This window comes from Corvus brachyrhynchos, unplaced genomic scaffold (assembly GCF_000691975.1).
Source record: "Corvus brachyrhynchos isolate BGI_N302 unplaced genomic scaffold, ASM69197v1 scaffold200, whole genome shotgun sequence".
NCBI lineage: Eukaryota > Metazoa > Chordata > Aves > Passeriformes > Corvidae > Corvus > Corvus brachyrhynchos.
Window position 1 is genome coordinate 2226202 of NW_008236184.1, and position 12300 is coordinate 2238501.

A 12300-nucleotide genomic window follows, 5' to 3' on the forward strand; every position below is an offset into this window, starting at 1 on the left:
CCCCCCAGTCTCTCATGATATAATATCTAAGTAAGCACAAAAGCCATACAAACTTAATACAGAGAACTATGAGAGCTAAGACTATTAAAAACATGAGGGTAAGGCATCCCTGCTGGTTAATAGGTCTGTAATAATGTGGTTAATTTACAAATCCACAGAGGCAACTGAACCATAGTCAACCCACATGCTTTTCCCCCTCCCCCCTGTTCTCAGGACAATGTTTCCATATACAGCAAGTAGATGTGTTTGCATTACCTCTCAGCAGAGGAAAACATCTAAACTGTGCTACCCCCAGCTGACTGCCATTTCATTGGACATGTACACCAAAAGTCATTTAAAAACCAGAGACCAAAAGGTAGTCTTGTGAGTTAAAAACACACAGTCGCAAAAACGCAGGCCAAAATCTGTGTTTTCGACACCGGAGTATGAAACAAGTTTAGTTCCTCTGTGTATAGTTTCTCATTGGTACTTTCAGATAACAACAAAATACTAGTAGTGTCCTTTAACAGAAAAAAAAAGGAAAAAAAAAAAGAAGAAAAAAAACCAAAAAACCCAACACACAAGAACAACCAAACCATACAGAACCTGCAAAACCCCCACCTTGTTCCCCCTGTACACTCCCTGCTTGTGGCATGTATTGTGACCATGGTTCAAAGAGTGTACTTGCTAATTCATTGTTAGTTAAAGCAAGATGCTTAAACACTAAGATCCATTATCACTTATAGAACAGTTAATACTTGATAGAGTGGTTCAGTTTATGTGTAAGGTCCATCTCAGTTTCACATTATTTACTCAGTCAGCTAACTATATTTAGAAGTGGTCAATTAGGACTGAGACACAGTTTGCTCCAACAAGATAGTTTGGATCCCCGGGAAGAGACTTGTTCTGCCAGGTTTTGGGGTCACCTGTGGGAGGAAAACACAATGCTGGTGTTTAGTATCTGCTGTCACACAGTGTACATCTTGAAACAACCAAGCTTTTGGACAGGAGCTTTTAAGTTCTGAAGCAACACCTCTTTTGGTTTTTTATGGTTTTTTTTTTTCCCTTTGTTGCTGTTTTGTTTGGTGGTTTAAAAAACCCTGCACTTTGCACATTATTAATTAAAAAATATCCCTTCATTTTCACATCACATAGGATAGGTCAGTTATTCAAAACAGATGCTGTGGCACTAAGGAACTGTTAAATGTAAGTCATACTACTCTAGAGAACCAACACATTTTCCATTTGAGACTTGTTAACAGTGAATCAGGTGTTCACTGGCTCCTTCCCAAATTACCAGTGACAAAAAAAAATGATGTTTTAAAAGCTAATGTGGGTAAGATGCATTTGAAGTGTCTTGGAACAGTTCTGAACACAGATGAGGCAAATCAGAAGTCATGTTGTAACTAAGCACTATGACACATTGGTAGTTTTATTTTCTCTGATGAAAATGATTATAGACAGGATTGTAGCCATTTTGCAGCTACATCCAGTATATGTGTTTAAAAGCAAGAAATACTAAAGGGGATTCCAGTTAACTGTTATATAAAAAATCTTTACAACCGATCTACTCATGGTCAAAGGTTCTGGGTAACAATCTGTTACAACAGAATGTCATCAGCTGCCATCTCACCAGATCAAAGGTTACATTCCATCTGCACAATTGTCTCTTAAGTGGAGATAGTATTCTTCATTTACCCACCTAAAATCACTACCAAATGTTGCCACTACACAACAGGTGTGATCATCTCACTACAGTAGAAAGTGAAAAATGCACTTAAGTACTCTTAAGCCTTTCAGATAAATGACATTAAATACCTTGGCCAAATAAATCTGCCTTGAGAGATGTGTAACAAGCTAAAGAACCCAGTCACACACCTGAGCAAACACGTGAGACCTCTGTATTAAGTGAGAACGATACAAATTCCATGTAATTTTCTTGAAGAACTCATGAAAACAAAATGAAGTACACAATGCACTGAGTGATGGCAACATCTAACGTGACAAAGAATAGAAGTGGCTGGTGTATAGTCAGAGAATACAAACAAATTTACTGCAACCAGCTGAGATTGCTTATTTCAGTCAAAAAACCTCAATAATGCTGGAGAATTTTTTCCTTTTATAGATTCAGGAAATTCCATTCAAAATTCATATGACCAAATGTATTAGAAGAGTAGAACAGGACTGTAAGACGGTCAGGTCCTAGTCTTGCACATGAGACAGGCAGACTTGTTTCCAATCTTTCCTTCTAAATACATAGTAAGGATACATAGCTATTGAGGATGTTTTTCCCGTATTTTCCCATACAACTGCTTTGAAAAGGAAAATAAAGAGATCACTCAGTATTTTTTATGTTCTAATCAGTGTGGCCATAAAAGGCAACTTTTTTTCCCACTCAGCTTTAATACCAGAATCAGTTAAGCTTTTGAAGGGGTTTAACAGTAAAATACCAATGTATGAAGCTTAAATGTGGCAGAAAGGATGTTAGTAAGTGCAAATGAATGTCACTTTTAGGACAGAACATGGATACATTGAGAAAAGATGAGGTAGAGCAGACGACTGAAGAGAGAAAAACCCCAGAATTGTATAAATTGTTATAATAAAGCCACCCCAAGAATCAGAGTCCCATAACCAACTAATTTAGAAAGAGAGAAAACAATTATTTATTTAAGACACAGTATGGTCTACTTACATATCATAAGACAGAATTGCCTAATTTTTAAGTTTGTCTCAAAAGAGCAATGTTATGATATACATCCCATTTCAGATTAACAGAATGTGGTGTTATATTTACAGTACAGAAAGTGTTAGGGTTTAAATATACACGCTCTTGCTTTCACCCACACATGCGCGCACACACACATCCCACTTTGGAAAGGGAGGAAAATGTCTCAGTAACTTCGGTTATTGTTTAGATAATTTGAGTCCTCTCCCTTCACTTCAAGTAAGTTCATGAACAGGTGCTATTAGTTACAAAGGAAGTGCTGTGTTGTTTTTGTACATAGTTGTCATATCTTTTGGGACCCTATCGTTTATGAGCCTGTGTTTTAACGCTGCCATGTATACACACATTGTTAAATAGATGCATGCAACACATGCATAGAATAGCTTATAAAAAACAACTAAAAATTATTGCCATTAATACCTCTAGATTATTGATTCCCCATGAAGGGGATTGATGCTTCAATCTTTCAAAGCATCAGTGCTTTGGTGTTGACAGTGATAGATACATTAGTGACAGAAGATATGCATACATGGTGGCTTAAATGCTGTATACAGAAATACATTTTTCACTCAGTACTCAGATCACATGTGCACATTAGTGGCTTGAACCTTCCACCATAAATTTTGAAAGTAGCTGAATAAAACCTTAAGATTTTCTCCCCAGATGTGCAAACATTCCTTTTAAAATCTCTGTAACCTCATAGCCGTTTCATGAAATTGCTTGAAACTTGCCCAAATTCTCAATTAGGGTCCTCACTGACAATTTCAGTCAATACATTCTCTCCCTCATCCCAGAAAGCCACAGTGAGGTAAAAATGAACAGGTAAATAAAATTGCAACCTAGTTGCAACTTTTACTATCAACCAGAGACTTCTGGATAAAGGCAGTAGAGGAGAGATAGGCAGGAGCAAGCAAGAAAAGTCTTTTGGAGAATCAGCTACATTAGAATAAATTGTAAATGATTTTACTGAACACTATAGTTTTCTTAAATGACCCAACTGTTAGCATCAACTTGCACACATGGAAACAGTTAACAAGCGTTAAATCATGATTTATGAGCATGCAGATTGTTAAGATTTGCCAGAGTCCTATATGGTTAATTAAGCAACAGACAAACACCAGTTATGTTACAAAGGCCAATCAGAGGTACATATTCATTTCCTCTCAATTTTAGTGCGACTATCATTTCAAGTGTATTCAGCTATAGCAGTCCTCAAGAAAGAAGACAGAATAGAAAAATACGGTAATATTTAATAGACTAGAGATATTACTCTTTTTCTGCTATCATGGTTCTAGCTATGAATTTGCACCATGAGTAAATGTAAGAAAGACATTTGTAATGAAAGTGAGATGGGAGAGTTTGACACAAATACAATGATTGAGGTTTTATATTACACAGCATCACCTTTAGCCAAAATAACTTAAATTATACGATAGCACCCAAAAGCCCCAAAAGGACAGAGGGAGGACAGCATACCCGACGAGGAGTCGGAGGATTTTAGAGCAAAAGACCAACCATCAGGGGTCATAGACGCACAGTGTGGCAGGCGCAGCTCCACTGGCTTCAGGAATTTTAGTCCATGAGGCCCACACATTACCAAGGGGCTAAGAAGTGTTTCACCTAGAGTTAAGAGAAAGAAAAATCTGCTATTAGATTTTATTATTGATTTTTCTTGATATACATTCAAAGTATTACACAACTACACTGCAGAGATACTCAGTAACTCAACTGAGAGAAAAATATGAACATTTAGACCTGTCAGTAAAGAAAAGCACAAGATTGTTTCTCACTCAAGTGACTTTTCAGTAGAACACACTATAATCTCAAAATGAAAAATATGAAGCATAATAAAGTTATTTTCATTTTCTGTTGTGTTCTTGTTAGAAAATAATTGTATTAAATAACAGAACAGTGTACAGTGCCAGCTGTTACCTTTCTCTTTATCCAAAGGTGGAAGTATACTGTTGTCTCTGCAGACTTTAAAATATATTTCTTGCTCTATTCCCTCTGGAATGGCTCCTTGTGGTATAATAATACTAACTCCAGTCTCTATGGAGCTCAATACACCACCATTGCTGTTAAACACGCCTCTTGCTGTGGCTACAACAGTGTGTCCATCTTCCTCCTCCTCATCCTCAAGTGCTGTAGGACTGAAAAGACAGAAAGCCTAGCAGTTTTATCAGTATTTCCTTCCTGAAACTGTGTCAAAAAAAACCCCAACTCCACCCAACAAAACCCCAAAACAAAGAAAGAAACCCCCTAACAACCAACCACAAACAAAAAACCACCAAATGTCACAAACTCTGAAAACATTCAGCAAGTAGTTAAAGCAAGAATTCAGACCACCTGAATCTTGTGTTTCCAACTGCCTGCTTCTGGCATTATATGGAAAGAGCTTATCCCAGCTACACACTTCAGCTTCATAAAAATAAATGCAATTAACATCAGAAAGTTTATTTTTTGTCCCCAAACCCTATTCTAACTTTAATACCATAAAAACTAGTAATGCTTATTCAAGTCAAACTGAACCATTATATATATACACACACATATATACATATATAAAACAAAGCTTGTAAAAAAAAAAAAAAAAAAAAAAAAAAAAGAGACACAAATTTTTCCAAGTTGCCAGGCTGTAACTAAAGAGAAACTTGTAACTTCAAGGTGCCTTGATAAAGTTTTCAGAAAAGTTTCTAAAGAATTTCACTCAAAGAACCAGTAATTTCAAAATGTAGAACTACATAGCATAACACATTTCTCAGGTGCTTAACAACAAATGAGACAAACAGCAAAATTTTAAGTCTGGTTCATGCATTATTATTATCTTGAAATAAAATATTAATAAAACACTGTCCTGCAAATACAAGTGAAAAGAATTTAATAAGTCAGCAAATAGCTTAAGATCGTAACAGTATCTGTTGCTCTTGACATAACTCTTAGAAGTTAAAGCATATTAGGCAAGCACGAGCTGCAATTAAGCAGCTGCTGGTTTATCTCACACTAAAGAGGACCAATATAAAACTGCAAAAGTTGCTTTCTCTTTTCACAAGTATTTTAGAGTATCCCTTATGCTCGCATACCATGAGCTCTCTCTAAGCACACAGTGAATACAATTTGGTGCAATAGCTATCCTTAGAAGTTAATTCCATCTTCTGGAAATAAATTGTGAGGACAAATGATTACTATCTACCAGAAAATGTGTAACTTAGTATGACAAATAGGAAACAAAGCCATGTCACTTTCTAAAAACAGCATGCAAGACAGTACAGGGACATAGGACACATTTTAAGTATCTATCCTTTGGCAGAATTTAGAATCAGTATCAATCTTTCAACTATAACATCAACATAAATTGGAAGCTGAATAAAAAAGCTGTATTTTTCCCAGGTTTCACAGATGAGCTATAGATGTACAAGTGGAAAGAGAAGGAGCAGCAGCTTACCTTACAGGAATGGCTTTAGGCACAGCATTAACATTATTTGGTTGATATTTAGGCTTGTCGACCTGTACAGCATAGGTGTCCATTCCACTCTCAAAGTCGGGAGGTTGCGATGAGCTGTGTGCTTTCAAAATCGGTTGAGGAGAATTTGAAGATTTTGATGGCAACTCTGGTTTATGCTGAGCTTCATTTGGCAAGAGATTATGGTTGAATTTGGGACTTTCAAACTTGCGCTCAAAGGGCCTTGCAGCGCTCGTGTAAGGTTTGGTTGTGAAGCGGTTGTAGGAAGGAGTGACTGTTTTCTGAATCTGCTCAGTTCCATTAACAGGGCCTTTGTCAGGGAAGCTTTTCTGAGGGTAAAAAGTGGACTGCACAGTGTCCTCTCTAGAGGATCTGAAAATTGCTGACTTATTCTGAGGTGGAGGAGGGTCAGACACAGAGTTAACTGCAATGAAAATGAAAATACCAGAACTTGTCAGTAACCACCAGAAATGTCTAGTCACGTATACTGTGGCATAAGAACACATTTTAGCCAATTCTTAATCCTCAGTACAAAATTTTTACAGGTTCAGCTTAGCTCTTTTAGATCATCTGTCCTCCTATTGCATTTTGTATGTTCAGGCAACTTATCTAACATTTCATTAAACATGTTGGAGACAATGGTATGACCTTTCAATAAAAAAGTTAGACTAATTTATATCACAATCAAACCCCCAGAAAACCAGTACTGAAATACCATTGTGTACTTGCACAAACAAGAAAAATCAATTGAACTGGGCAATCCCCACAATGTGAAAGTGAAAATAACTTTTTCTCTAGTTTTTAGAAGCCTACAAATATTACTCATGTCAAAAGAATTCCCAAAAAGCACGGGGAATTTTACTTCATCTTTGCTGAGACAACTGAGAGAGCTACAGGTGCTACTAATACCTGGAAGCTACCTTTCAGACAGAATCACAAAATAATTTCATAAAACTCAATCTCACTACAGTAAAAAACTATTTTCAATAATAATTCTTCCACCTTTTAGTTAGAGAACAACATAGTTACCCGTGTAGACATGCCGAAGCAACTGCACAAGCACCTAACAAGCAATAGCTGTTCCCACAAAGGTCAGCTTTGTAACTGCTCACCTTCAGAAAGTGCAGGCTTGTGGTGTGCTGGGAGAGACAGGACAGGACTATTAATTGACTGTGGCTGTGTGTACTGGACTGAAGGAGCAGGAGGAGGAGTTGTAACTTGAGGGATTGGCTCATAGCGTTTTTCACCAACAGGTCTATCCATTGATTCAGTATCAGTTGGTTTCCCCCTGTTGAAATAGAATTAAATAAACAAACATTTGACTGTTTGGTTTCCTTATGGCTCCTGCATTCACTGCTATTTTTTGTCTTCTATGATGACCTGATTTCCATCTCTTCCTATAAACATTAAAACATTATTTTCTTGAATAGGCTGTCTCAAGTATAAAAACATTTATTGATAAGCACAAGAGATTCAGACAACATTGACCTTTAGAAGATTAGTAACACAAACCAAGGCAAACAAAAGGCAGATGACATTTCAGGTGTATTTGCATAATTGCCTACTAGATCTTAATTTTTGAACTTTATTTGGAGTAATTTTTTTGGGGTTGTTTTTGAAAAGCATAATTAGCCAACAGGACAACGGACTCTAGTATAACTTCTTTAAATACACCTCATATTTGAACAATGCCATCTTAATTAGAAATGTAATCAGCTTAAGCTTCACTAGCTTTATGTGCATAGGGTATGTAACTTTAGAATCTTATTTTCAAAACATTTTTCTTATGCTAGAAATATTTAGCCACAAGCTTATTTCAGAAAATGATTGATTTCACAAACACCTGTAATTTTGGACTGCAATATATTTATTGCACTTACTTCCAGAATTTGTGTATTTCAAATTTTAAAGTGCACATAATGCCCGTGATGAAATGTAACAGTGAGAGGACACCTGAAAACATCCTCACATCAACAACAGTCTTACCACTTGATGTTCCTTTTCAAGTAGTCATAGCTAGTGTAAGAGCCAAGAAATCTAGGTGATGGCAAAGCAACAGCAATAGAAGAATGAAAGAAAATAGTCATTCTATCTTGAGCATATTATTTCTTCACACTTTTTATGTTAGTCCTAGCAGCTTCCATATGACAAGGTTGTTGAAACAAAGAGACACTATTCACAGAGAGGTTTCTGACAAAACCTTTATCGTATGCATATGTACAATGATCACATACTACGTTCAATATGAGATTTGGTCAGTGAATTAGGAGGTAGTCAAGATCTTGTATTGGCAGATACTAAAAGTAAGAATGAGATTACACTAAGCCATTTGTTACAATCTGTATAAACAAAGTTAGCCAATGCATTGAAAGAAATAGACAAAGTATAAATCCCATATTCTAACAATCTCTCAGTTGTTTGAAACAACTTCTTCAGTCATAACATACACAGAATGACAGTAGTTTTGTATTGTACTGTTTCCTAAATTATGAAAATAAACCCCCAACAAAATAAGAGAGTAAAATAATTTGTAGTGGCAGAAATATGTAGTGTCACCATACTTCCTCAGTGGCAAAGAACTTTACATAATTTGATGCTTCACATTAATATTTAACACTAAGAAAGTTGTAGCTATTGCTCATGAATAAATAAAATCTGTCCTCTGTACCCAGAATACATTATACGGATTATTCAGAAGCAAGAGATTGCATAATCAACAGTTCCTGCATAATCCAAATTTAGTCCTGTTTATTTTTAGGAGAGTTTATTCACAGAATAGCAATTACCATAGAAATTCACTGGGAAAAAAAGATTAATACTGAGCAAGTAACAGGAACAATGTGGAAGCTGGTGGAAGGACAGTCCTAAATACGAATGCTTTCTCAAGGCAGCAGTTGGTTTGTGTTTCCACACAAGGATACTGCGGTGTACTAGAGGCAGCCCTGTCCAACTGAGCAGCATTCTTGTTTATCTCTTCCCATTTACATTAATATTTTAGTATTTGTCTATTTGCACTGGACTACCCTGGGCAAATTTTCTTTCCCATGTCTGTCCCTTCCTGTTAAGGGTTACATTCTTTCACAAAGCAAAAGCACAACACATGTTTGTCCCACATGACACACAAAATTGTCAGCCTTAAAACCAGTATTATCTTACTCCTCTGTGGCAGTAAGAGGTCACCTTCCCACAAGTACAAGCCCTGAAGTTATACACTAACTCACAATCAAAACAAAACCACAACTGAATAGCCAAAGAATACAAGTGTCACAGCAGACAGAAGTGGTAGGTAGAAGTATGGAACAATCTCTCTCAACCATGAGCTGTTCTGCAGCAAAAATTCAACAGCTGTGTGTCTCATGCTTTTCACCACAACAACACTGCAGAATAACAAATGTACAATGAAAGCTTATGACACTCTCCACCTGAAGAATTTTACAATCCTCACAAATTACTTGATGAAAGCTCACAACGCTTCTCCCAAAGCATGACTTGCATTTTCAATGGCAACACAGTCCATGCCAACAGACCAAAATGGATCATCTGTGGGTAACGTTGGGTTTTGTATGTGAGAGAAGAATTTTCAAAATCACTGCAATGAGGCCAGTCAGGACAGTTTTCTTAGGTCTGTGCCTATGATGCCCAGAGAGCAGAACAGATAAACTCTCATCTTTCTACCAGAAGACACTGGGCAAGTGAAAAGGAAGGATAAGAAGCATCCCTGTCTGAGAATCAGAACTAGTTATAGATACCCAATACAGACTTCATTAGGAAAAAAAAGCGAAACCTTTAAAACCTATCAAGCTTTTTCAAATATTCCAATATTCTTTGTTCACAAAGACAGACATTGGAAGATCACAGACAATGATCAAACAAATAAGAACTGGATTCCCAAGTCCCAACTCAAATCCTTTAAGACGAGCACTGGAACATGGTGTATCAAGTACATGAAAGACACCTTGCACATATACTTAACATTATGAAACTTCAGCTAGCTAGTTTATTAATTCATTCTAAAGATCTCATTTACATTAAGGCTGCCAGATTTTCAGCTTCACCGGAACAGTCCATGTTTCAAGCAGGAATACAACCAAAGCCTTCAAAAACACCCAATTTTAAGGCTGCATGCAGCAAGCCAAGATAGCTTTTCACAGTAACAGCTACAAACATCTTGATACATTTTGAATCAAAATAAATTTAGGTAACTGTGGAGAGTATTCAAAAAGTTTGTGTAAGAATCCTCCAAAATAGCTAGCTCTTTACCTGAGCTAAATCTGTGTATGAACTTTCACACAATTTCTGTATCAAAATGTTCCAAATCGAGGAAGCAAAACAATACAGGAAACAGATGTTTCATCAACAGATTAAATTCTGGCCTCAGCAATATTCCCTAAAGGTTCAGTTTCCTAATGTCAAGCATGGCTAACGTGCACAAGAACAAATGCATGAAGAACCGGAATAAATCAAAACCTTTCCTTTGAAAGATGTGTAAGCACTACTGTATTAGACTAAGAAAATACTTTGTTATGTCCTGTAGATGATCATAAACAGAACACAATCAATGATCTTGATGAGGGGATTGAGAGCACCCCACCAGTAAGTTCACAGGTGACTCCAAATTAAGTGAGGGTGTTGATTTGCTGGAGGGTAGGAAAGCTCTGCAGAGGGATCTGGACAGGCTGGATCAGTGGACTGATGCCAACTGCATGAGGTTCAACAAGTCCAGGTGCCGGGTCCTGCCCTTGGCTCACACCAACCCCTGCAGTGCCACAGGCTGGGGCAGAGGGGCTGGAAAGCTGCAGAAGGCCCTGGAGGTGCTGGTCAGCAGCAGCTGAACATGAGCCAGGTGTGCCCAGGTGGCCAAGAAGGCCAATGGCACCTGGCCTGTACCAGCAATGCTGTGACAACAGGACCAGGGCAGTGATTGTCCCTCAGTACTGGGCACTGGTGAGGCCACACCGCGAGTACTGTGTCCAGTTCTGGGCCTCTCATAACAGGAAGGACACTGAGGTGCTGGAGCAGGTCCAGAGAAGGGCAACAGAGCTGGAGAAGGGTCTGGAACAAAAGTCTCGTGAGTTGCAGCTGAGGGAGCTTGGGGGGCTCAGCCTGGAGGAGGCTCAGGAGAGACATTATCAGTCTGCAAGTCACTAAAAGGAGACTGTAGCCAGGTGGGGGTGAGCCTCTTCTCATGGGTAGGAAGTGACAGGACAAGAGAAAGTGACCTCAAATTGTGCCAGGGGAGTTTAGGTTGGATATTAGGAAATACTTCTTTACTGAAAGGGTTATCAGACATTGGAACAGGCTGCCCAGGGAACTGGAGAAGTCACCATCCCTGGAGGTGAAAAGATGTGTACATGTGGCACTTAGGGACTACTTTTAAGTGCTGGGTTATGGTTGGACTTGATCTTAGTGGTCTTTTCCAACCTCAAAAACTCTATGACTGTATGCTAGTAAGTAGTAAGTTAAAGTAACATGTTGGAAGCCCTGATACCTGCAAAAATGATTAATTTACCCAAATAAAAAGTTAAATTGTGGTGTTTTTAAACACCACATGTATGGTATGTGGTGTTTAAAACTAAACATTATGGTATGTGTTTTTAAACTAAAGCTACACCTAAACAGAGAAACAAGTCTTCATGAATACAAAATTTCATTTCACTACCACAAGTCCCTGGAACTCAATTGAACACAGGCAGAATTTCTGTTTTAGTACTATATGCGCCCCCTTCTTTTTCAAATAAAAAGAACCAAACAACCCAAACTTACTTAGAATAATTGCTGAAATTCAGCTGATTCTGTGAATGTATTGGTTTGGTGGGCTCAGAGTGATGGCTGGCAGGAACCTGCGCCGATGGCTTATTTTCAAAACTCCTGCGATCGAAGTAGGAGAGCTGCTTCCGGTAATACTCCTCATCCTCCTCAGGATCATAATGATTGGAACGCACAATATCTTCAGGTGGCTTCACTTGAGGTCTCTGTGGTTCTGGGGCCCTAACCAAGAATAATAATATACAGTTGCCTTGCCCAGTTGAACAAGCATAAGTACCCAAATTACAATTCTATTTCATAATCTAGCTAGTAATAAAGCAATGAATATGTAATTCTTATAACTGCACACCTTGCCTTTTTACCTACATTG

The 12300-nt window shown here is 37.8% G+C and overlaps 1 protein-coding gene across 8 annotated transcripts in view; it reads right to left on the bottom strand.

Annotated features, from left to right (window-relative positions):
- Positions 1-254: 254 nt before the first annotated feature.
- TJP1 (tight junction protein 1) overlaps positions 255-12300 on the bottom strand; it is a 190283-nt gene continuing 178237 nt past the window's right edge. For 2 of the 8 annotated variants that reach the window (XM_017737675.1, XM_017737693.1), the window contains 7 exons: positions 11928-12152; positions 8151-8201; positions 7277-7452; positions 6147-6588; positions 4637-4854; positions 4181-4324; positions 255-905 (listed from right to left, as the gene is read on the bottom strand). In XM_017737675.1, coding sequence (XP_017593164.1) covers positions 811-905; positions 4181-4324; positions 4637-4854; positions 6147-6588; positions 7277-7452; positions 8151-8201; positions 11928-12152 — 1351 coding nt within the window. In that variant the 3' untranslated portion in view covers positions 255-810. The remainder of the gene's footprint in view (positions 906-4180; positions 4325-4636; positions 4855-6146; positions 6589-7276; positions 7453-8150; positions 8202-11927; positions 12153-12300) is intronic. The other 6 variants (XM_017737704.1, XM_017737713.1, XM_017737683.1 and 3 more) reach the window with 4 other exon arrangements.